The sequence below is a fragment of the Myotis daubentonii genome, chromosome 1 (assembly GCF_963259705.1).
Source record: "Myotis daubentonii chromosome 1, mMyoDau2.1, whole genome shotgun sequence".
Taxonomy (NCBI): Eukaryota; Metazoa; Chordata; class Mammalia; order Chiroptera; family Vespertilionidae; genus Myotis; species Myotis daubentonii.
This window is the reverse complement of record NC_081840.1, coordinates 34,883,581-34,909,611: the sequence shown is the minus strand read 5'-3', so window position 1 is coordinate 34,909,611 and position 26,031 is coordinate 34,883,581. Positions and strand designations below refer to the sequence as shown.

The window sequence follows — 26,031 nt, the reverse complement described above, 5'->3', positions numbered from 1 at the left end:
ATTAATAAAAACATTTTAAAATATAAATAAATAAAATGGAAGGTGCTATTAAAATCAAGGACTTTGAAGATAATGGAGATTTCTATTTTAGCATTCCTTTGTGTACTTTTATGGTTGGTTGTTTTGTATAATTTGTACTTTTTCAATCCTTCACTAAGGAAGATGTTTGTACTTATGTTGGCATATACATACTGTGTCTTCTATGAAATTTCTTTAAATTATTGAAATCTATATGGATTAAGCTATTAATTTGCCTGACAAGACAGAAAAAAGTCCCTGTATTTTCATGGAATGTATAATCCAGTGAAGTAGATGTTAAACCCTTAATCTGTGTAATTCTTAACTGCAGGTGTGATAAACATGAAGTTTCAGCATGCCATGAGATAGTGATACAGAGCCCAAGTTTGAAGGCAAAGATGGTCTGGGAAGACTTTACATAGAAAGCAAAAGCCCAGTCACAATTATGAATTGGCCAGGCAAATGGGAGGAGAGAGACGATAAGAGAGTAAAGTGCTCCAAGCACAAGGAGGAGGAGAAATTGGTAAAATAAGTCAGGACAAGAATAGATCTGAGGCCAGGAGCCAGAATTATACAGGCATTGCCCAAACCTGCCCCTACCCACCTCTGTGTTTTACTCCTTCTGTTCCCCCAATAATTCTGATCCTTATTTGTCCAGAGCTATCTCAGCAGCTACTTTTCCATGAAGTTTTGCTGACTTCTCATTATCACCAGAATATCTCCTGTTGGGCTCTGATAGCATTTTCAATCTGTATTATTTTCCTTGACAATTTACCTTGTATTATGCTACTTATGCATGTGTCTTATTATCCTACTAGAGGCCCAGTGCACGAAATTTGGGTATGGGTGGGGGGTCTCAGCCCGGCCTGCACCCTCTCGTAATCTGGGACCGCTGGCTCCTAACCACTCGCCTGCCTGCCTCATTGCCCCTAACTGCCTCTGCCTGCCTGCCTGATCATCCCTAACCATTCTGCCTGCCTGCTTGATGCCCCTAACTGCTCGCCTGCCTGCCTGCCTGATTGCCCCTAACTACTCTGCCTGCCTGCCTGATCACCTCTAACTTGTCTGCCTGCCTGATTGCCCCTAACCACTCTGCCTGCCTGCCTCATCACCCCTGACTACTCGCCTGCCTGCCTCATCACCCCTAACCACTCACTTACCTGCCTGCCTCATCACCCCTAACTGCTCGCCTGCCTGCCTGATCACTCCTAACCCCTTCTGCCTTGGCCCCCGCCACCACTGCTTCGTCTGGAAGGTCATTTGGCTGTCCAGTCTAATTAGCGTATTATACTTTTATTATTATAGACTAGATGTTTAGTTTCTTATGTCCTCCTTAGTCACAGTTGTATCCCACAAAGTGTCTGGTCCAGCATCTAACACATAGTAAAAATGTCAAAAACTTGTTTACCACCCTAGCCAGTTTTGCTAAGTGGTTAGAGTGTCAGCCTGAGCACTGAAGAACTTGGTTTAGAATCTGGTTAAGGGCACATACCTCAGTTGCAGGCTTGATCCCTGGCCCCCTGGCCCATATAGGAGGCAATCAATTGATGTGTCCCCCCCTTCACACTCTCTCTAAAAATCAATGGGGAAAAAAAATATCCTCTAGTGAGGATTAAAAAATACATACACACCAAAAACAACAACTGTTTACTTATGGTGAGAAAAATTACTTTTGAATTGTTGGTTTGTTTATTTATTTACTAATGATCCTTATTTAATAGTTCTTTTTACCAAGATTTGAATATACACTTCACCAAAGAAGACAATGATGGCAAATAAGCACTTACAGTGTTCATCAAGAGAATGAGAAGACAAGCCATAAACAAGAAAAAATATAAAAAATCTGATTATTTTTTAGTCTCTTTGGGCTGCTCTAACAAAAATACCATAAACTAGGGGGCTTATAAAAAATATTTTTCATAGTTCTGCGGGGTGGGAAGGTCAGATCAAGGTGCCGACATGGTCAGGTCAGGGCCTTCTGAGGGAGAAGGAGCTAGGGCCATGGTTGGCAAACTGCGGCTCGCAAGCCACATGCGGCTCTTTGACCCCTTGAGTGTGGCTCTTCCTAAGCTTTAGGAGTACCCTAATTAAGTTAATAACAAGGTACCTACCTATATAGTTTAAGTTTAAAAAATTTGGCTCTCAAAAGAAATTTCAATCGTTGTACTGTTAATATTTGGCTCTGTTGACTAATGAGTTTGCCGACCACGGGGCCAGGGAGCTCTGCAGGGCTCTTTTCAAAGGGCACTAATCTCAATCATGAGGGCTCCACCCTCATGATGTAATCATCTCTAAAAAGCTCCCCCTCCTAATACCATCATGGAAATTGGGGGTGGGGGGAGACAAACATTCAGACCATAGCATGCTATTATCCAAAATATACAAAAAAAATAAATTCTAAATGCAACAATAAGAAATAATACAATTTAAAAATGGGCCAAAGACAGACACTTCACCAACAAGATAGACAGATGGCAAGTAAGTATGTGAAAAGATGGTCTATATCATATGTCATCAGGGAATTGCAGATTAAAACATACCACTACATGCCTATTAGAATGCAAAAATTCAAAAACACTGGTAATACCAAGTCCTGGTGAGAATGTGGAAGAACAACTCTTACTGCTAGTGGAATGCAAAAAGCACATCAATTTGAAAGGCAGTTTGGCTATATTTTTTTACAAAACTAAACATACTCTTAGAATATGATCCAGCAATCATGATCCTTAGTATATATATATTGAAATGAGTTGAAAACGTGTGTCTACACAAAAACCTACACACAGATGTTTACAGCAGCTTTATTCATAGTTACCAAAACTTGGAAGCAACCAAGATGTCCCTTCAGTAAGTGAATGAAAAAACTGGTACATCTAGACAACAGGATATTACCACTAAGAGAAATAAACTATCAAGTCAAGAGAAGACATGGAGGGACTTAAACACATATTACTAAGTGAAAGACGCCAATCTGAAAAGACTCCATACAACATTCTGGAAAAGGCAAAGTTATGGTTACAGTATAAAGGTCAGGGGTTGGGAGGGGGAGAGATTGGATAGATGTAGCAGAGTAAAACTTATGCATAATGTTATTCTGATGGGTATATGTAATTATACATTGGTCAAAATCTATCTACACTAATAAAAGAGAAAAATGGTAATTGGTGTACGACGATACCCTTTTCATTGGCTAATCAGGGCTATATGCAAATTAACTGCCAACTAAGATTGGCAGTTAACTGCCAACAAGATGGCGGTTAATTTGCATACGTAGGCACAATGCAGGGAGGCGAAAGGGAAAGCAGGAAGAAGCCCCCTGCCACTGAGTGATCGGAAATCCAGGGGGGAGCTAAGAGCTGGGGGGCAGGGCAAAGGCGGCCCTGGGGCCGCCTTTGCCCTGCCCCCCAGCCATGATCGGAGAATCAGGTGCCTTTGCCGCCCTGGCCAGTGATAGCAGGAAGTAGGGGTGGAGCCAGCGATGGGAGCTGGACACGGTCGAAGCTGGCAGTCCCAGGAGCTAGGGGCCCCTTGCCTGGGCCTAAAGCGAAGTCCACGATCGCGGGGCCACTGCAGCTGTGGGTCCCCGCTGCCCGGGCCGGACGCCTCAGCCAGAGGCATCCTGCAGGGGCAGGGGCGGAGCCCGCGTGATCATGGCGCCCCCACGCTGCCACTGCAGGTCCCCGCTGCCCGGGCCGGATGCCTAGGCCAGAGGCGTCAGGCCTGGGCAAGGGGCCGATCCTGCGATTGGAGGCTGATGGGGGTCAATGCCTGAGGGCTCCCAGTATGTGAGAGGGGGCAGGCTGGGCTGAAGGACACTCCCCCCCGCCCCACACCCAGTGCACGAATTTCATGCACCGGGCCCCTAGTATATATATAAAAGGCTAATATGCAAAGTGTCTCCTCAGGAGTTTGACCCGGAGTTTGATCACTCGCTATGATGTGCACTGACCATCAGGGGGCAGTGCAGAATGAAGAAAGGCCCTGGCCGGGGAAGGAAAGTCCCAGCCAGCAGCTGGAAGGCATAGGCTGGCAGCCGGAAGGTCCCGATTGGCCCTGATCGCTGGCCAGGCCTAGGGACCCTAGCTGTGCACGAATTTCGTGCACCAGGTCTCTAGTCATATATTTGCATAACATCGAGTGAACCCTAATGGCCCTAGCCAGTTTGGCTCAGTGGATAGAGTGTCGACCAAAGGGTCCCAGGTTCAATTCTGGTCAAGGGCATGTATCTTGGTTTCAGGCTCCTCCTGACTTGGGCCCTGGTCCTGGCCGGGGCTCCTGTAGGAGGCAACCAATTGTGGTTCTCTCATATTGATGTTTCTCTCTGTCTCCCTCTCTTCTACTCTCCCTAAAAATCAATGGAAAAATATCCTTGTGTGAAGATTTTTTTAAAAAAATGTGAACCCTAATGTAAATTATAGACTTTGGGTGATAATGATGTGTCAGTGCAGGTTCATTGATTGCAAGAAATGTGCCACTCTGTGATGTTGGTAGTAGGGGAGGGTGTGTGTGTGGGATCGGTATATGGGGACCCTCCATACTTTCTACTGCACCTAAAACTTCTCTAAAAGAATAAAGACTTTTAAAAAGGTGTTCACTATTAGCCTTTAGGAAAATACAAGATAAAACCACAGTGAGAATCCTCTGTATGCCTACTGAAATGCTAAAATTGAGAAGGTTGACCATACCAAATGTTGGCAACAATATGGAGGAACTGGAACTCTCATATAATGTTGGTAGTAATGCAAAATGGTTTAATCATTTTGGAAAGATGTTTGACAATTTCTTTAAAAACTAAATACTCCTACCATATGATGCAGCCATTTCACCTTTAGGAGTTGAGAATGGAAAATATTTTATCCTTATAAGGACTTGTATTCAAATAGTTATAACAGCTTTATTTGTAATAGCAAAACATGAAACAATGTCCCTCAACAGATGAATGGTTAAATACATTGTAGTATGTCCATAAAATGAAATGCTACTTACCAATAAAAATGTACTACTGATAAAACAATATTGATGGCTCTCAAAATGATTATGCTGAATGAAAGAAGCCAGACAAAAGAGTACATATTGTGTGGTTCCATTTATACAATCTAGGAAGTACAAACTAATCTAGATTGACAGAAAGCAGGGGATGGTGGAGGAGGTGAGGAAGAGTGGAAGAAGGGACTAAAAAGGGGCCTAAACAATTCTGGGGGTGATGGATATGAATACTATCTTAATTGTGGGAATGGTTTTAGGGATGTATACATATGTCAAAATGTATCAAATTGTACACTTTAAAAATGTACAATTTATTGTATATTAGTTATATTCCAATAAAGCTGTTTAAAAGAAAGGGCTATTATCCAGCTTAGAACTATGCTTTGGAGACAATTATTAATGCTTTCTCAATTTGAAAAATGACCAAAGCTTTTTAGAAATTCTGATCACCAAATTAGCAAGAGTGGTGTCTATGTTTGAGAAGAAAAATACACACCATAGAAACTTGCCTTAAAATTTTTCAGTTACTTTCCCACATGGTCTCTGTGGCAATTTCAGTTTGAGTAATCTGTTTATTTTATTTTATTTTTTTAAAATATATTTTATTGATTTTTTACAGAGAGGAAGGGAGAGAGATAGAGAGTTAGAAACATCGATGAGAGAGAAACATCGATCAGCCGCCTCCTGCACATCTCCTACTGGGGATGTGCCCGCAACCCAGGTACATGCCCATGGCCGGAATCGAACCTGGGACCTTTCAGTCCGCAGGCCGACGCTCTATCCACTGAGCCAAACGGGTTTCGGCTATTTTTAATCGCTGTAATAATTCCCTGAACACCCACCTTGCTTCAGTTTCCCTGGCCCCATCCCTCTCCATGTACCATAGAGATTAACTATGAGTTCGTTGGAAATAATGGATGGGAAAGGGCAAAAAGGCAATAGAGTGGTTTTATTAGAAGATAAGACCAGTCAGCCTAGAAAAATATCCTTTGGAACCAGGCTAAATCCATCACTAAGATTCTGAACCCAAAACTCCAAGATCACCAGTAACACTGGATTCCAATGCTGTCCTCTATTTTTGTGTTTACAATCAGGTTTTGACAATAGCTCGAGTTCCCAACTATAAGACCGAGTCATCGTAGGAAGAAAAAACATACAGCAGTCAAGAAAACAATTATATGCAACTCACATCTGCTAACTCAAACTGTGAGGGCCTGGGCTGCTTCTCAGCCCCAACTGTAGTCACGGCAGTGATGAGCACCTTGCGATGCACACTCGAGCAATATCATTAAGCCGTAAGGAGCAGCTGAATAACCTAACAAAAGAGATAAGCTATTTCATTTTTTAGGTCCTTACATAGTTTATGCCTTTCCCTTTGGCTTAGTTTAAATTAAAAACTCTGATATTTGGGGCAACGTCTTACCTTCTTTCTGCTGTGTCTGCTGAATAAGGCAAATATTAGGAAGAAAAGCATAGCAAGGATGATGGTTCTCTGAGTTGGGTTTGCTATAGGAGCTTTAGCTGTCAGGGTCAGTCAGCTCAGCAAATTAACGGGTTTTTTTGTTTTGTTTTTCTAGGCTAAATGTTTTTGCTTCAAAATTCCTTTCTTCCAGTTCTTGAGCTAAGGTGGCTGGGTACTTTGGGCTGCTGGGTCCTTTCAGGTGACAAGGGAGCTGAGGTTGGGGAGTACGGCTAGTGCTCAGGAGCTCCCTGAGCAGTTCTGGAGATGACGACCAAAGTTTTGCATCAACTTAAATTTGCAGGTGAGGAAACACAATCCTAAAGTGGATCCAGTTCCCCAGCTAACCAGATTGCTGACATAATGTGATTTGCCTGATTGGGTATCATCGTAGGCACAGGGGCGGGGGGGGGGGGGTGTTGGGTAAATGGGGTTCAGAATTTGGTGCAACAGACCTAGGTTTGAACAGAGCTCTGTTGCTGGGTGGCGGTGAGATCTCTCACCCAGGTCCTCTGGAACCCTTGGCCGCCTCCTCTGTCCGCCAGCAGAGGTGGTGCGAGGCTTCCACCTGTGGCCCTGCGCCCTGGAAGCCCGGAGGCCGGTATGGGCGCCGCGCCGACGCCCCCTGCCGGCCGGCCGGGCTCCCCGCGCTCGCTGGCCCGCGCCCAACGCTCCGCTCGTGGGACGCCCGCGGCCGGATGCCCTGCATCCGCACCCTCCTTGGCCTCTTGGCGGCCCTGGCGTCCTGTGGCGCCGTCGCCTTCCTGGGCTACTGCGTTTACTTCGACTGGAAGCGGCGTGGCGACCCCGCCTTCAAGCGCCGCCTGCGGGACAGTGAGTGCGAAGGCCGCGGGGGCGTGGCCCGGGCGGCGGGGCGGGCCCGCGGGGGCGAGGGGGGGTCGGGGTGCCGGCGCTATGGAGGGGCCCGCGCGGCGCACACCGGCGTCGGGGTGACTCCATTCAGCACGTGCCACGTTGTCTTTGCAGAAAGAAGAGCCCAGCCTCCAAAGGCTGATGGACCCGGCGCCCAGGTGAAGAGCTTTGGCGACGCCCAGGTGGCGTTGTAGTGAGTAACCTCCCCGCAGTGCAGGGCCCGGCTCTGATCGGGGTCTCGACTGGTTCCTGAGCTGGCACTTCCGAGCCCACGTGGAGTTCAGGCTTAGTGTTTATTGTCGCTTACAAAAGAAAAAGAAGGAAGAACTATTTGGGGTTATGAAAAGGCAGTTATACAATAAACGTTGTAGGAACAATTGCTTCAAACAATTTCTTTTAAGTATGTTTTTATTTCAGAGAGGGAGAGAGGACTAGAAACATCAGTGATGAGAGAATCATTGATCAGCTGCTTCCTGCACGCCCCCTACTGGGGATGGAGCCCACAACCCAGGCATGTGCCCTTGACTGGAATCAAACCGTGACCTCCTGGTTCATAGGTGGATGCTCAACCTCTGAGCCAGGCCAGCCTGGTGCTCACTTTACCTTTAAAGACCAGCCCTGGGCATGGTTCCAATGATGTGGCATCCTGTGACCCTGGTCACCTTCATACACCAGGCTGCAGCAAACCACAGCAACCTTCCAACACCAGGCACTGCCAACTCCCCACCAGGCTGTTTCCCAATCAACAAGCAATGTTAATACCGAGGCAAGGGAATAGTTTTGCAACATACAAAGTAATCTTTGTTATAGTTAATTATAGTAAGATGTCTGATATGTGTACTTAGTAAGCCAAGTAAAATATGGATGAGTTAGTACAAGCATCTCAGCCTAATTTGGATATGCCATGTATTTTTTCCCTTTTTTTAAAATTTTATTTTATTGCTGACAGTATTACAGATGTCTCCCCTTTACCCCCCACCACCCAGCCCCTCGTGTATTTTTTTTTATGGCCTGAAATAGTAATTCCATTTTAAGAAATTGGTTTAAATAGTGTAAAGAATAACTGCATTTGTCATACTTTGGATTTAGAAACTAGGTTTAAGAAGTGCATTTTAAAATAAAAACTAAATAATTTTGATTAGTAAGCACATCCCTCAGATTCATTACTCATTGTTAAATATTTTGTGAATCGTAGCAGTGGGATCCAGCAAGGAATGAAAAGTTGCAAGAACTTTTTCTGCACCAAGTACAAATGGGAGAGCTTTGGCTATCTAGAGGTAAGAGCATAAACATTCTTTTGTAAGCAGTTCTTTATGATAATTTGTTCATTCATTGATCAGTATATGTATGTTAAGTAACTTAACTAGCTAGCTGTGTTAGTCAATGTGCTTCAGTTTAAAGAGAAACTGTCCCAGCATTGTCACTCCATCCCACTTGCCAGCTCCAATGTGTTATAGTTAGTGTTCCAGGCTACGTTGCAGTCTTGGAAGTGCCAATGGAGAAGCAAAGCCAAATGCTAGAACACCTCATCTATCGTCAGGTAAAAATTTAAGTAAATGAATTTTCCAAATGGTTACTTGTGTGAACCAAAACTTAAAAAAGTTTTTAACTGCTTTATAAACATTTTCCTGCCTTCTTATAAAATACTTATTTTTTTTGGGTAAAGTCATTATGATTATCCATTCTTGTCCTGTCTAATGTGGTGATGCCTGTATGGAATACTTTGCTTTTAATATCCATGACCTATCTTTTGAAATATAATTTATCCCCACCCAATTCCAGATTTGAGAGAAAACACAATATTGTCAGGTAAAATGATGGTAGATAGTATCAGTATCGTATAAAATATCTATATATATAAAAGCCTAAGCAACCAAATGACCTCACAGTTGACTGGTTGCTATGACAAGCACTGACCACCAGGAGGCAGGTGCTCAATGCAGGAGCTGCCCCCTGGTGGTCAGTGCACTCTCACAGTGAGGGAGTGCCGCTCAGCTGACCAATGGGCGCCAGATGGAGGGCTCATGGACTGACTAGGCATGAGCCTGCAGCAGGCGCATCAGGGCTAGGATGAGCAGGGGCGGCAGGCAGGAGCAGCAGGCAGTCCAACATCCCCGAGGGGTCCCAGATTGCAAGAGGGCTCAGGTCAGGCTGAGGCACCCCACTGGTGCACCGGGCCTCTAGTTGTATATATAATGATCATGTTTTTACTCTGGTGTTGAACCCTGGAAAGAAAACTATTTTTTTGAGCCTTATCTAAGGGAAAAATGATGATGCTCAATAAACAAGCATTACACCCACTTATATGTCATTTTTTTCAAGTGTTAGCAATTCCCCTCCATATCACAGTACCTGTACCTGTTTTTGCTTCTTTCGTCTTTTTTGAAAAGATTTTGTTTTTCAACGTGTATTTATGAGGATAGCATCCTCTAGGATTTATAAAGAGAAAGAGGAAGTCAAGACCCTGGACAATTCAGAGCAATACTAAAGATTTTAACTCTAATCGGTGGCTTAAGAACATGGTAAAGGTTTTGAGAAATTAAAAAAATATTGCGGCCACTTAAAATCATTGCACATTAATCATAGTTTAAAATTTCAGTATTTTATTCAGTACTAATTTTTAGATAGGTTTATAAATGAACTAAAAATATCTGTTAAATATGAATGACAAAATGAATAATTAGAACTGACAATGGTAGAAGGAGGAGTGATTTTATACAAAGTAATGAAGTGTAAGTTTTAAGGACCTTCATTTGCATGGGCCTCTTTGAAGGTCCTGGGAAGGGTCCTACCAATTTTGTATTCAAAATTTTATATTTTCTTTTTTAATCCTCACTCGAGGATATTTTTCCATTGATTTTTAGAGAGAGTGGAAGAGGGAAAAACAGAGAAACATTGATGTGAGAGAAACACATTAATTTGTTGCCTCCTGCACATGCTCTGACCAGGGCCCCGGCTGGGGAGGAGTCTGCAACCTGGAATCAAACCCAGGACCCTTTGGTCTGCTGATGCTCTTACCCACTGAGGCAAACTGGCCAGGGCAAATTTTTTTTATTTTCTTAAACAGGGTCCCCCAAATTATATAAACTAGGGGCTTCATAAAATCTGGATTAATCCCTAGATATGGATACTCCCTCAATAAAGGGGCAATTAAAATAGAGCTTTTCAGCTTTAATATTTTTCAATTGGGATAATATAAAATAAATATGGAGAGGAAAATTCTGAATATTAAGCCAAAAGAAAAAAATAACAATTATTTTTTACATTTTATTTTTATTCACTGTTTAAGAGCTATCATGTATTAATTTAGACTGAGATGTTAGATATTAAATTGATTAAAACAATAATTGCAAATTTGTGTATTTAAATTTTTCCCTCTCAAAGGTAATAGCATTAATTCTGTGAACCCCTAATTTGGTTAATTAGCTCTTTAAGGGTTACGTACTTTTACTGTATTTTACTTTTAAAGCAGTTCTCAAACTTGATTGCTTATTCTTTAAATCCATCAAACCCCAAGCCAATTAAATCAGAATCTCTGGGGGTGGTACCCAAGCATCAGTATTTGATAAACCTCCTGGTTATTATTTTTTTAAAATATATTTTACTGATTTTTTACAGAGAGAAATAGAGAGTTAGAAACATCGATCAGCTGCCTCCTGCACACCTCCTACTGGGGATGTGCCCGCAACCAAGGTACATGCCCTTGACTGGAATCGAACCTGGGCCCTTTCAGTCTGCAGGCCAACGCTCTATCCACTGAGCCAAACCAGTTAGGGCAAACCTCTTGGTTATTACAATATAAATCCAACACTGAGAACTAGTTTGTAATGTGATAACCTTTCACCCAGTTTTCTGTAATCTTTTTCAATTATTTCCACTCCCCTCTGTACCAACCCCAATTTTCATGACTTTGTTGTCAGGTAGTCTAGTTCTATAGCCATCTCAATTGTGGTTATGTCTGTTTGGGACCATAGAACCAATGATTTGATTGAATTTAGTGGTTGACTTAACTAATCATATTGTTTTTGTGTCACATTAGCTCCATCAACTTAAGATCAGGCACTATTATATCTTTTTTTTAAAAAAAGCTCAATACATTAAAAACATTTAGACTTAAAGTATTTTCATAAAGCTGTAATTGTATTAATTTAAAATAAACCGTACAGCAAAGTACTTCATTTAAGAAATAGCTTCTTTTGATTTTAGAGAAAAAAACACATTAATTTTTTGTTCCATTTATTTATGTATTCATTGGTTGATTCTTGTATGTACCCTGACCCGGGATTGAACCCACAACCTTGGTATATTGGGACAATGCTCTGGCCAACTGAGCTACCCAGCCAGGAACAAGAAATAGCTTCTTCAAATGCCTAAGAGAAGTTACAAAAAACCCAGCAATGAGGATTTCTTAAGTTGAAAATGTAAAATTAGGTGTCTATAGACACAAAATCTTAAATCCTAAAATCTACATATCGATAAGGCTTACTTTGTCTATGTCATAACTTTCTCATATATATATATATGTATTTTTTGGTGTGTATGTGTGCCTAAAAATATTTCTATTGACTTTTTAGAGAGGGAGAAACACTGATGTAAGAGCAGATCATCGATTGGCTGCCTTCTGCATGCCCCCTTCCAGGGATTGAGCCTGCAACCTGGGCAAGTGCCCTGACTGGGAATCAAACCAGCAACCTTTCCCATACACAGGATGATGCCCAACTGAGCCCCACCAGCCAGGGCATATTTTAAACTTAATATACATCTTTGGGGAGCATTTTTTTCCTGTCCATTATGCACTTTTCATACAACCATGTAGTTCAACCAAGAAATGGAAAATTCATTTCCATTAATAAGAATCTAATATATTTAACTACAGACTATATTTTATTTCCTAACTAGTTATATATTAAATGTCAAAATTTCAACTTGTACCCTATATAATAAAAGCTAATATGCAAATTGACTTAACTGTGGAATGACCAGTCGCTATGATGCCCACTGATCACCAGGGGGCAGACGCTCAATGCAGGAGCTGCCCCCTGGTGGTCAGTGCGCTCCCACAGGGGGAGCTCTGCTCAGTCACAAGCCAGGCAGTGCAGCGGTGGTGGCAGGAGCCTCTCCTGTCTCCAAGGCAGTGCTAAGGATGTCTGACTGCTGAGGAATGGGCCTAAGCCATCAGTCAGAAATCCCCTGAGGGCTCCCAGACTGCGGGAGGGTGCAGGCCGGGCTGAGGGAGACCCCCCACCACCCCCTTGCGGAGTGCACCGGGCCTCTAGTTATTACATAACACCAGAAGAGAGGCAGCATACTGTAGTCTCAAGGTTCGGAAAAAGGTTCTGTTACTAATTCTGGCATTAATTAGCTTTGAAACCTTAAATCATTTCACTGATCTTTGCCTCAGTTCCCCAAAACGAGTGAGTGAGACTGCGTCCATGTTCTAACTTAAAGTCTGATTTCTACTCTTCACAAATTTTCATTCTTGATATTATTTCTTCGAATAGGTTTTCTAATCCTTGTTCCTCTTTCTGTTGTTCTGGCACCCCTATTATTTGTATGTTGTTTCATTTCATGTTGTCCCAAAGCTCCCTTAGGCTCTCCTCCTATTTTTTAATTTTTTTCTCCAAGTGCAGTACAGTTTGGGTGTGTTTTGCTTCCTTGTCTTCTAATTCACTAATTCAGTCCTCCGCTTCTCCTAGTCTGTTGATACTTTCAATGGTGTTTTTTATTGCAGCTATATCACTCTTCATTTCTTCTTGGGTCTTACTTAAGTTGATTTTTTCATGTTTCTTCTTGCTTCTTGCATAAGTAGTTGATTTTTTCATCTGTTTCTTCTTGCTTCTTGGATAAGTAGTTGATTTTTTCATCTGTTTCTTCTTGCTTCTTGTATATGTTGATTTTTTTCCTCCATCCGGTTTATGCACTCTAGGACCCTTATTCTGAATTCTTTTTTCTGTCATGCTGCATGCCTCGGTTTCACTTAGCTGCTTTTCTGGCGAGTCCTCCTTTTCTTTCCTTTGGGGGTTTCTGTGTCTACCCATGTTTGATCTCTGACATATCTAGATGTTGGGTCGTTCAGTGGCTGCTCCCTGGGTGGCAGTGGCTCCTTGGGCTGTGGTTGCTCCTCGGGCGGTTGCGGTAGCAGCTGCTCCTCAGTTGGCAGCAGCACCTCTGGTGGGTGCTGTTCACAGCTTTGGTGGCTCTTCTGGCTGGTGGGGGGAGGCTTCACGTACAGCTGCTGATCCTCAGAGGGTGTGGTGATCAGGAAGCTGCTGTTGCTTGGATCTGCTGCGTTGATTTAAGGGCACATAATACAACACAAGGCACAACGTACCAGGCACTCTTTCATTCTTACTTTATAGCCAATCATCCTAAACTCAATTTAAAACTTTACTTAGAGATGAAAGTTCTTAAATCTAATTTCTTCCCCTGAATATGTTATTCATTACACTAAATCTTGTTTTTAAAATGCTCCCCAAAGATTTTTTTAAATTATCATTTAGCCAGAAAAACATGTTTTATCTATAATTTCATCAGCCACACATGTAAAGATAACAGAACACAACCTTAAAAAAAACCTCAATACCTACCTCTTACAGGTATTCATATTTCAGCTTGACTTCAGGGAATCTGGCAGGTCAACATTTCCTCTCACATTTATATCCTTTATAGGCTTGTTTGCATAGCCTTTATCTTTTTAAAAATGTTTTTATTGATTTTAGAAAGGGAGAGAAACATCGATGCAAAACATTGATTGGCTGTCTCCAGCACACCCCCTACTGGGGATTGAGCTAACAACCTGGGCATGTGCCCTAACTGGGAATCAACTTTCGACCTTGTGGTGCATGGGATGACACACAAGCAACTGAGCCACACTGACCAGGACAGCCTTCATCTTGATATGCTTTTAAAGTTTTAATAGTTGGTGCTTTCTTGGTAATTTGTATAATGTATACTTTGAAGAACATTAAAATTTTGCTCTGAATTTATCAATTTGTTTCAGGAGAGCACAGAATGGGGGTTGAACATCTCAGCAATGCCCTTTCAATGTGTGGGCAACCACGGGAACTTCTGAAGGTTTTTAAACACACACTCCCTCCCAAGGTATTTGAGATGCTGTTACATAAAATTCCCCTGATTTGCCAGGTGAGCACTTATTTATCTTTGTGAAATGGGCAGAATAAACAAATTGGGCTTGGATACATAGAAATAGCAAAGTAGATGTGTGACTGGCCCAAAGTTTTAAATGAGTAAAATCTGAATTTTTTATTGCCTTTCTTGCCTTAAGGTGAAACAAGCCAATTCTTTCATGTTCCTTTGACTATAATGTATTGTATATTTTGTTGAGAATTGTTTCAGCATTTCAGTTTTAAAGATAGCATTGTTAACATTTTGTCGTTGTACTGTCAAAGATACCACAATTATTGACCTACTGTACTGTCCATGGAGGCCTTTAAGTTAAATGGTAATTGTTATTTAAATGTCCTAGTGCAGTGGTTCTCAACCTTGGCTGCACATTAGAATCACCTGGGAATCTTTTTAAAATCCTGATTTCTGGGCCTCATCCTCCAGAAATTCTGTTTCTTTGTTATGGGGTGGGGCCACAACATTAGTAACAAAGAAACAGAATTTCCAGAGGATGAGGCCCAGAAACCAGGATTTTAAAAAGATTCCCAGGTGATTCAATGTGCAGCAAAGGTTGAGAACCACTGTCCTAGTGGCTTAAAAATTAGATGTAACATAGAAAACAGTAAATTATCAAAGCAGAACACTTCTACTTTCCATTAGTATGACAAAACATAGATATCACGTTGGTAAGTTTAAACATATAGGCTAATCAGTGTTTTCTAAAGTATACCTTGATAATATCAAATGAAATCCTTTCAAAAGCTAATTATTAATAGATATTAGTCCACTTACATTTACCAAACTGCTTGATATGCTTATGGATCAACTAGAATTTCCTAAAAATGCTTGAATTTTAGGACTCATTTAGCCATAAGACACTACTTTTAACTTTGGTTCACTTTTTATTACACTGATCACATGGCTGAGAATACACTATGCATTGTTGGTCTGACTCAGAATCATTCGCATTAGACTCAGCTTCTGAACAAAACACATTCCACTAGACTCGAAGTGGTTCTCAATCTTCCTAATGCCGCGACCCTTTAACACAGTTCCTCATGTTGTGGTGACCCCCAACCATAAAATTATTTTCGTTGCTACTTCATAACTGTAATTTTGCTACTGTTACAAATCGTAATGTAAATATCTGATATGCAGGATGTATTTTCAGGGGTCGTGACCCACAGGTTGAGAACCGCTGCTAGAGCCTAACAGTCAACTCAAATATTCCCAAGCTAGTCTCAGATGGGTTGTTTCCTGAAAATATATGGAAATGTAGCTAGAATAAGAATGTGTAATGCCCTCCCTGACACAGAAGAGAGGCAAGAAAAGGATTGTGCATTGAAATGATTAGTAACTATTTTATGTATTTACCAGCAATTTGAGGCAGACATGAATGAACAGGAATACTTGGAAGATGATCCTGATTGAAAAAACACTTCAACGTATCCACAGTCCATTCAGAATACTATATTATGATATAGCATAAACAACTGCGCAGTGATATTTCCATTTATTTAACTTTTAGAAATAAAAATTTTTTCTATCTCATTCATGATTTTGTTTTAAAATTAATAGTCACTATTGAAGAAATAATGGTTTATTTTTCTAATCAAGTGACTAAGCTCCTGAATCATAAGGCCTCAACAAATGTTGCATCTTACATTTTGATTGGACAATAAGACCTTCTATTTTGATTATCCCTGGTAAATAGCAATTTTGTTTCTCCAGTGGTTTCCATTTGCCAGTCATGACAGCTGGTTAACATGGTGGCCACTGCTTTCAGGGGATTCTATCAGATGAATCCTCACTTCCAGTGCAAAGCTATTGGCAGCCTTTCAGGGAAAGTCCACCTGCAGGACGTCTCTATCGTGGCTGGCCAAGGAGTCCTGCTTTGGCTGCCAGGGCTTCATTCTGCTGAATATGATATTCCTGAAATCTCATCGATATTCTTTGCGTCATTTTTAAATATTTCTGTAAGCAATGCTCTGAACAGGTGGTCTAGAAATAAAATAAAGAGAGAAGATGGAAGAGGCAATACAGAAATACTAATTTGAAAAAAAAAAAAAAAAAAAGCATGTATTCTAAAAGACCAACCAGTAGGTACTTTTCTTTGAATATACCTGAGAATTAAATGGTATTACTAAGTAGCAGGTGACCATGGCTTTCAACTGTTAATACAAGAGGTATTACATTTTGATACCTACAGGTCTGTAGGCACTAAAAACAATGGTAAGTCCCTGCTATCTGGACTAGATTTTCTGCAGGTGTGTTTTAGTATTAACTGAAAGCCTACATTCCCATTCCCTTATTCTGATTATTAAAATGTAGGCCCAGTACAACTTTTTTCCTTTTTAATGAGAAATTCCATTCTTAATATTAAGTTAATTCTCAACCTTTTACTTTTTTCCAGTAAAAATATTACACTTAGCATCTATTAAACATTGTCATTTATTTAACAAGTACTTATTCATTGCTGGTTAAAAGTTAAGATCTTGGCATGAATGTTTTCAGTATTCTTCCACTGGAAGAAGTTATGTCACTTTAAGCCAATACATAAATGTTTTGATGAGCAGATTAACAGTTATAACTTCTAATAGGATTGGGTTTTGAGAGTCTGTCTATGCAATATGAGCGACCAAATTCGAGCTCTAGTTTTTCCAAAGTTACCCTGAATTCTCTGGGTCAGATAGAAAAGCCATGTCAAGTTTCTCTAGCTAGGTCATCTTAATTGAAAGTTAATTACTAAGACTTTGCAATGGAAGAATAATTCAGCAAGCCCCAGGCATCTTCTCTAAAAAGTCTGCCTTGATTCAATGTGATCATCATATTAAATTTGTCATCACTAAACTCAATGTTATGGGTCCTTGGCTGCTTTAGTTCCTCCAAGCAACGGAGCATAAAAGGCAGGCAAAATTCCTGTAATAACTAGGAACAAGCAAAATGCTTCGGGGATTGCATTTAAGTTGCTGATCACAAGTTTAGAGAATGTTCAGTGGGTGCACTTTTCATACCTCTTCAGGTTTTACTTCTCTTGTTGTGAAGTCTTTAACACAGTCCAAAAAGCAGGTTTCTGTAAGTTTATTGTAGGTCCCAAGAAATTCTTTAAACTATAAACAAATAAGGTGTTTTTAAAAAACATAAATAAGGTGTTAATATTTGGTGTTTTAGAAAAATTTGCTTATTGTTGCAAGTATTACAGAAGTCCCTTCCCCCACAACAACGACCCTCTCTCCACCTTGCTCCGGCCCCCTCCCCAGGTCTTCCCCACATTACTGTCTGTCCGAGGGGTATGCCTATAGGTATATAAGTTCACTGGTTAATATTTGGCTTTTAAAACAAAAATATTCTGAAACTTAACTGAAGTTTGTATTTTAGGTGAAATGTCCTGTAATATTTGAAATCAAACTTTTGCTAACTTAAATGGGTATAATATGATCTATGTAATATGAGCTACAACATATAGTCAGATTTTCTCATTGAATATTCTTTCCTGGATTACCTGAAAATTAATATTCTTCATTTAATATCCAATTTTGGAAATTAAATATAAACCATTATTTTGTGAGATCACTGACATGGTTGCATTCAACAGTGCCTTAAATTGTTTGCCAAAGGCCTTTTTCTTAATTATGATACCTTACCTGTTTTATCTGATCAGATTCTGGAAGTTGTGCAGCCATATTCTTTCAGTACCTTTATTAGTCACCTGATTTAAAAATAAAAAACGTTTGTCAACCTATAAACAAATATTTTATTTAAAAAATGTTTTTTTATTGATTTTAAAGAGAGAGGAAGGGAGAGGGAGAAAGAAACATTGGTGTGAGAAACATCGCTTGATCATTTGCTTCCTGTATACTCCCTACTGGGGACCGAGCCCAAAACCTGGGCATAAGCCCTGTTTGGGAATCGAACCAGTGAATTTTTGGTACATGGGACAATGCTCAACCAACTGAGCCACTTGAAGAGTTAGGTAATCAAAACAAGAATAGTTTATGAAATAGAACTGAAACAAGTCTACCTGAAATACCACATTATTCACATTTTATCAATTTCTAACCATGTATGTAATTATACACCACTCCCCCAATTTCCCACATCATTAATGACAACAGAACCATAAAGTTTAGAATTAGATTTTTTAATGCTATTACCTGTGGGACCCAAAGACCCTGTCTATCTAAATCTTTAGTGGGTTACTTTTTTTTTTTTTGGTTAATACTCGCCTGAGGATATTTTTTTCATTGATTTTAAGAGAGAGTAGAAGGGAAGGGGGGTAGAGAAAAAAGAGAGAGAGAAAGATGAATGTGAGAGAGAAACACATTGATTGGTCTCCTCCCACACAGGCTGGGGATAGAAATCTGCAACCCAGGTATATGCCCTTGAGTGGGAATCGAACCTGAGACCCTTCTGTCCAAGGGCCTACACTCTAACCACTGAGTGGCTAAATCTCCAGTTTTAAGATGAATTGCCCTGCTACTGTGCAGAAAAGCTACTTTATTAAAGTTCCATTCCTAGTAGGATTTTTTTTAAAGGAATCTGAAAATTATTTTTTATTTTTTAGTTAATCCTCACCTGAGGATATTTTTCCGTTGACTTTTAGGGAGAGTGGAAGAGAGAGGGAAAGACAGAGAGAAACATCGATGTGAGAGAAACAGAAAAACATTGATTGGCTGCTTCCTGGACCAGCCCTGACCAGAGCTCAGGCTGGGGAGGAGCCTGCAACCAAGGCACGTGCCCTTGACTGGAATCGAACCCGAAATCCTTTGGTCCGAAGGCCGACACTCTATCCACTGAGCCAAACCAGCTAGGGCCTTAGTAGGATTCTAAGGGAAACCAAGAGATCTCTGTTGTCTTCTATAAGTACGTAAGTTAACTATTCCATTGGTTGCTAATGTAACTTTGACCTGTGCTACTAATGATCCTTTTACCTTCTCTATGCAAATGCAGAGTACTATTAATTGTTAACAAACACCATCCTAACTTATAAATCAATAACCCAAATGAGTTCTAATATACTTTAAAAGGAAGTTATAGGAGTTGTGAAGTCTGAAATGCAAAAAGGGCAATAACTGTAACAGAAACTTCTAAACATATGACACTTATGATCTAACTTGGGGGCAACAGAGAAGTGAAGATAAGGAAGTCAAAAGCCTTTCTGAATTCCCGGGATTTCCACATATCCTAAATGGAGGGCTCAGGCTTAGTTAATCCAGGTATAAGAATGTATCACATTATTTATTCTATCTGGCTAGTTCTAAAATGGAAGAACATCTCACATAAAGATTTGTATAAAATATGATTGTTTAAAATAGAAATTAAACAGCATGTAAAGAAAGAAGCAAATACAATCTTGTACACTGTAGACTAAATGAATTTTTATGCATTATATTTAGCTTGAATTTCCTAATAACCAATGCAATAAAGATAAACTGGATGTGTAAGTCATTCTTATTGATTCATTATTATTTGAAGTGGCTCTGTAAAGCATGACTTTTCATGAAACTAGGAAACTCAAAGTGCTATTATCATGGAAAAAAAATATCATTCTCATTTGATTAACGAATATAATTGATGGTAATTCCGTTCTAGTATTTCCAACCATGTATACATCTTCCAGTCTTTTGCATTTATTCTTTTCTCCTTTTTTTTTTTTTTAATATCCTATAAGTTAGTGAGGATACAATCCATACTTATAGAACATTTCACCCAATACCACAGAAGGCACATTTTTATCAAGTGCCCACTGAACCAATATCCTGGGTCATAAAACTAGCCTCAACAAATTTAAAATAATTTAAATCATTCTAAGTGTGTTCTCTGACCACAGATGCATCAAGCTAGAAATAATTAACAGAAAGAGAACAGGCAAATTTCCAAACATCTGGAAAATAAACAATAAATTTCTAAATAATTCATGGGTCAAAGAGGAAGTCTCAAGGGGGGGAAAAATCAGTGAACTGAATGAACTGAAAATACAACATATCAAAATTTGTGTTAACAGAGCTATATCAGTGCCAAGAGAACAATTTATAGCATTAAATTCATACATTAGAAAAGAAGAAACCTCTCAAAATCAAAGATCAAAACTCCTACCTAAAGCACCTAGAAAAGGAGCAAAATAAATCCAAAGCATGTAGACAGAAATAATAGAACAGAAATAATAAAAATGAAAACATAGGCCCTGGCTAATGTGGCTCAGTTGGTTGAGTATCGTTCCATGCACTGAGAGGTTGCCTGTTCGATACCCAGTCAGGGCATATGCCCAGTTGTGAGCTCGATGCACAGTAGAGGGCGTGCAGGAGGCAGCTGATCCATGGTTCTAGCTCATCAATCTCTCTCTCTCTCTCTCTCTCAAAATCAATAAAAACATACTTTAAACAAAATAAAAACATAAAAGCAAAAAACAATAATCAATAAAACAGAGTTGGTTCTTTAAAAAGACTATCATTATCAGAAATGAAACTGTGTGTCACCGTAGACCCTGCAGACGTCTAAAGTGTAACGAATTTACTATTATCCTGATATCAAAACCAGACAAAGGCAGTACATAAAACTAGAGAAGTATCCCTCATAAAATAGACCTATATGTCCTTAACAAAATAATAGCAGATTGGTATTACTCTGCTGACTATCCTCTACTTGCCCCTTAGTATCCCTAACAACTCATGGTGACGAAAGATGGTTATTTGTTAAGACATAGATATGGAATGCCTCAATGGTGTTGGTATGAATCTTCTTTATTTATAATTATTTCCTTGGCATTATATTTTTTTAAAAAAATATATATTTTTATTGATTTCAGAGAGGAAGGGAGAGAGAGAGATAGAAACATCAATGATGAAAGAGAATCAGTGACTGGCTGCCTACTGGGTTTGAGCCTGCAACCCAGGCATGTGCCCTTGATTGGAATCAAACCTGGGACCCTTCAGTCCACAGGCTGACACTCTATCCACTGAGCCAAACCAGCTAGGGCTTCTTGGCATTATCTTTTAATGTAAAGTTTTTAATAGTATATATATCTCCTTAAAATGAAATAAAGTTTTATCATATTATAAGTAATGTAATATATTTCTTGAGAATTTGGAAAATAAAAGAGAAATACTTTACTCAAAAACCACTAAATTAACATTGTGGTTTCCTTTTCTCTAGAATCATTCAATTATAAACTTTTCAAATATTGTCCCAGACCTACAATTGAACTCGAGCTAACAGTCAGCAATTTTCTTATGTCTGCCTAAATCTCTAAAGCTCTTCTCTGTAGTCATATATAAAGACATACTTTTTATTGTGCTTTGCTTTATTGAATTTTTTTTACAAATTGAAGGCAAGACCCTCCACCAGCAAAAGATTACGACTCCCTTATTGCAGTGGTTTGGAACTGAACCTGCAATCTCTGAAGTATATCTGTATCAAGGTTATGGTATACATAACTGTAGGCAACTGTTCCTAGGAAATACTGAAGGTGATTGATTTGCAAATTTACTTGCTATCTGGTGTCTTCTAAAGTCAGCCTTCTCTTTTGCAGTTAATCATAAATTATGCTGATTGACAAACTCCAACAAGCCAAGCAAATGACTGAGAGTGAAAACAGCAGCAGCGATGTGGCTGCCCTTTTATTTGGTCCTAGTTTCCAGATATTACAGCAAATGTTTATTATTATAGAGGCAAACATCTGCTGAGGAAATTACCTTTCAATTATACTCCTGAGACCTGGAGATGGAGGGAAGGGATAAGAGTTCCAGAATCTCTGGCTTAGGTTTTAGGAATGATACAGCAATGTTATTTTTTGCCAAACACAAATATGTCATAAAACCAGGTAACTTAAAAGTAAAGGGAGATATTATCAGTCATCAAGCTCAAACCTTTTCTGATGCATGAGTTTCCTTTCTGTTCTGGAAAAGTAGTTGTCCAACTTTTGCTTGAATATCTCCAGTGAGGCCTTATTTCTTATCTGAAAAAATGATGGGATTACAATGACTGGGGAGACCTCCTCAAGCTCTAATAGTTGAGAAATCTAAACTTCTGCTGGCTAAGTCATTTTTTAAAAAGCCTCTTCCTTAGGTTTATTGTGATCATTTTGCAATATATACAGATATGGAATCATTATATTGTACATCTGAAACTAACAATGTTACATAGAAAGAAAAAAGCCTCTTCCTTTTCAATATGTGAAATTTAGTTTCCTCATTCTGAGGTTACAAGTCTTTAGCATATGTTACTATATATATTTACAAAATACATCATAGTCTGCCCTGGCCAGGTGGCTCAGTTGGTTGGAGAATGGTCCTGTACACCACAAGGTTACAAGTTCGATCTATGGTTGGGGTGTGTACAGGAGGGGATGGGGCAATTCATCCCTGTTTCTTTCTCCCCCACCCTTCCTCTCTCTTTCTAAAATAAATAAAAACATATCGCTGGGTAAGGATTAATAAACAAATATAATATTCTTATCTTTCCAGGTAGTAAGTATGTCCAGGTGAATATCAAAGAACAAGCAATTCCCAGAAATTTCTGAATATTAAAAAGAAATTAACAGACTAACCAGGATATGATGGAGGAGAAGTCCACCATTTCTTTTTTAGAATCATATGCAGATTTGTATCAGGCCTGAAGCCAAATTTCTAATTCTGTGAAAAGTTACAGCAAATGATTCCTCTGATGTCTCTGGCCTCTATCACTGACGTGGCACTTACATGACTGGACTGGCCATTGGTGCTCTTGTGATTCAGGCAAGGATTACAAATTGATCATAAAACCACTAGGTGATAGGTTCCAGGGAAACATCTCCACAGGTTACCAAAGGAAAACTGTCCTCCTACATTGTAATGATCTGGCAGTCACCACCTTAATCAAGTGATTATACCTAGCATCACCTCTGTGGTATTCTCCCCAAAAATGGATGATCTGACTCTGATCATGAGGGAATAATGAGGAAAAGCCACCATAAGGGACAATTTGTAAGACCAGAGGTCTTAAAAAAAAAAGTCATGCCCGTCTTGTGTGGCTCAATGTTTTCAGCATTGAATCAGGTAACAATTCCTGGTCATGGCACATGCCTGGGTTGTGGGCTTGATCCCCAGTAGGGGGCGTGCAGGAGGCAGTTGATCAATGATTCTCATAATTGATGATTCTCTCTCTCTGAAATCAATCAATAAAAAAGGTCATAAAGAAAAGGGGTACAGGGCTGTTCTAGATTAGGACACTAACGGGTCATGATGTGTGGACTTTGGATCCTGAATTAAAAGGAAACATTTTTGAGTTAAAAAAGACATTCTGGCCGAAACCGGTTTGGCTCAGTGGATGGAGCGTCAGCCTGCGGACTGAAAGGTCCCAGGTTCGATTCCGGTCAAGGGCATGTGCCTGGGTTGCAGGCACATCCCCAGTGGGAGATGTGCAGGAGGCAGCTGATCGGTGTTTCTCTCTCATCAATGTTTCTAGCTCTCTATCTCTCTCCTTTCCTCTCTGTAAAAAATCAATAAAATATATTAAAAAAAAAAAAAGACATTCTGGGGCTATGTTACCATTTTAGGTGTGATAACCTTATCCTGGCTATGTACAGATTGTTCTTAAGGTGATTCATGCTGAAGAAATTAGAGTTAAAGGTCATGATGTGTGCAACTTACTTGCAATGGTTCAGCAAAAGAGTACTGTATCTATGTATATAGAGAGAGTGCAAAAGAGATAGCAAATAAGTAAAAATATTAATAATATTATAACAATAAAAAACCCCCACAATCTTGTGAACCATATTTTTTGTCCCAGGGCTATCCGTGTCTTTTATTTGATAGGTCAGATGTTTAAATTGATCTGAACTAACTTGTTCGGTTGATAGGCTTTAACGGGACTCTACCACATCTCCCTTTCCTTTAGATTATCTGCAGCAGGTTTAGGAAGTTACTGTCTGATTAAATGGCAACTTATTAATCAGAGCAGAAAATTCTTGCTATATGCCACACCACTCCCACAAAAACTCTTCTGAAAGATTACGTCTATTGCTTTCGGGTTTAAAGGTTGGCCTCAAGACTTAAAGTATAATCCTCTGAGCACTGGACTAGATGGGGGGAGGGGGGCGAAGACTTCTTGGGTTTCAACCCAATTCAACTTGTAATGACTGCTTATGGTCACACTTTAGAGACTAAAGGGGAAAGGTTATTTTCACATCTAAGTTACATTTAGAAAATAAGGGAATTAAATCATCTCCAAAGCTCTGACACTGTCGCTTTATCTTTTAATTTTCCCTAAAACAAATCGTGAACAAGCAAGTACTACCCGTGAGCCCAGTAATGAAGAGGGAAATGTAACTGGAATAAGACATAATATTTTGCAAAGAATAATTAAAAGGTTCTTCAAAGCCAAGACCCTAAGGCCCAATTTAATTCTAGGATTTCTTCTTTGAAAGCTGAACTGTAAAAAAAAATTTTTTTTAAATGTGTTATTTAGCTTTTACATCAGATTACATTGTTTGGCTTTGATTCATCTTTTTCTAAAGCCTCTAGTAATGCGTAAAGGGGAACGTCCAAATAGTGCGTCCTTGAAAACGAGCAGATCAGATAAAGGTGCTGGGCCTGTTTTGTGTCCAGGGAGGACGGTTCAGTTAAAGGGGGGTCTCCTGCCTGTTAGCTCAAGGTCAAGGCGAGGGTGCCTTCCAGCCTGACTCGCACTGTCTCAGACCAAGACCCCGACTGCTGCAGCCCAGTCTGATGTGCCTCGGAGCCTCCAATTACGGCCCTCACCCCAGTGACACGGACGTCAGGCAGGTCTCAAACCCGCTCGGGGACAGCAGGACCCGCTGCCCGGCTCCGCAGCCCCCCCGCAGCCCACCAGGATGCGGCGGCCTCGTTCAGAGACCCACCGCCTTTCCGGAGCGTAGCCTGCCGCCCCCCGCCCGGGAACCCGGGATTCCGAGGGCAGAGAAAGAGGTCATACTTAAGCACAGGCTCGCTTCCGACAACAGTACGAGGCTGGGGGGACTGCGCTGCCAGTCGAGTCCGGGGGCGGAGGGTCGGGGTCACGGCGGGTGCCGCCGCCGCTGGATGCAGAACACGTGGGAGAGGTGATGTCAAATAGCCCTTAGATCCTCGGACGCCGATTCGTATAACGAGGGGAAGTTGAGAGGAAAAAAAAAAATCCGATATGACCCTATAACTCCGAAATCCTCTGAGAATTAATTTTTGTGATTGTCTCCTTAGACAATGCTCCCTGCTCCTGATTTCCTTGCCATTAACTAACCCGAATCTGCCGAAACTGTTTGAAAGACTAATTTGCTTTGCGTCCCTAACGGTCTCCAGCAGCTACTCTGTAAACATTCCCTAATGCGTGCGAGTGGTATTACCAGTTAGTTCGGGAGCGCTTCAGGTCTTCAACGAGTCTCTTGGGTTTTATCCAATATTTAAATCCTTTGGGGCAATGTACTGCCTTAAAACGATCCACACCTGTCTTAAGCCTTTTACGTTGGGCGTTTGTTTCCACCCGGAAAGGGATGAAGGAGCACCCGGGAGCATTGAGCCTTTTGGTTGGCTGTTTCGGACAATGTTCTAGGCGCGCATGCGTGTTGTGTCTCGGGGGGG

General features: G+C 40.5%; 2 protein-coding genes and 1 long non-coding RNA gene across 11 annotated transcripts; 2 read left to right on the top strand and 1 right to left on the bottom strand.

Moving 5' to 3' along the window:
* Nucleotides 1-5,815: 5,815 nt before the first annotated feature.
* TOMM20L (translocase of outer mitochondrial membrane 20 like) lies at nucleotides 5,816-16,012 on the top strand. Of its 4 annotated transcripts, none has more exons than XM_059694871.1 (5): nucleotides 5,816-7,297; nucleotides 7,451-7,494; nucleotides 8,532-8,613; nucleotides 14,337-14,479; nucleotides 15,839-16,012. In XM_059694871.1, the coding sequence occupies exons 1-5, from the start codon at nucleotides 7,162-7,164 to the stop codon at nucleotides 15,890-15,892; spliced, it is 459 nt and encodes a 152-aa protein (XP_059550854.1). In that variant the 5' UTR covers nucleotides 5,816-7,161; the 3' UTR covers nucleotides 15,893-16,012. The 4 variants fall into 4 exon arrangements, with proteins under 4 accessions (XP_059550854.1, XP_059550863.1, XP_059550846.1 ...); XM_059694880.1 differs by adding an exon at nucleotides 8,794-8,876 and having other exon boundaries at nucleotides 14,337-16,012; XM_059694863.1 differs by lacking the exons at nucleotides 8,532-8,613; nucleotides 14,337-14,479; nucleotides 15,839-16,012 and adding an exon at nucleotides 7,894-8,302 and having other exon boundaries at nucleotides 5,816-6,299; nucleotides 6,768-7,297.
* Nucleotides 15,948-25,519, bottom strand: TIMM9 (translocase of inner mitochondrial membrane 9). 6 transcript variants are annotated; one of them, XM_059694892.1, is made up of 6 exons: nucleotides 25,391-25,497; nucleotides 24,088-24,117; nucleotides 22,327-22,415; nucleotides 18,106-18,170; nucleotides 17,476-17,571; nucleotides 15,948-16,462 (listed from the first exon to the last, which is right to left on the bottom strand). In XM_059694892.1, exons 4-6 carry the CDS (start codon nucleotides 18,142-18,144, stop codon nucleotides 16,328-16,330), a joined length of 270 nt encoding a protein of 89 aa, XP_059550875.1. In that variant the 5' UTR covers nucleotides 18,145-18,170; nucleotides 22,327-22,415; nucleotides 24,088-24,117; nucleotides 25,391-25,497; the 3' UTR covers nucleotides 15,948-16,327. The 6 variants fall into 6 exon arrangements, with proteins under 6 accessions (XP_059550875.1, XP_059550885.1, XP_059550894.1 ...); XM_059694902.1 differs by lacking the exon at nucleotides 24,088-24,117 and having other exon boundaries at nucleotides 25,391-25,519; XM_059694911.1 differs by lacking the exon at nucleotides 25,391-25,497 and having other exon boundaries at nucleotides 23,986-24,117.
* Nucleotides 17,565-25,946, top strand: LOC132233760 (uncharacterized). The gene is made up of 3 exons (XR_009452714.1): nucleotides 17,565-18,165; nucleotides 25,384-25,571; nucleotides 25,800-25,946. It is a non-coding gene; the product is annotated as an uncharacterized LOC132233760 (long non-coding RNA).
* Nucleotides 25,947-26,031: the final 85 nt, after the last annotated feature.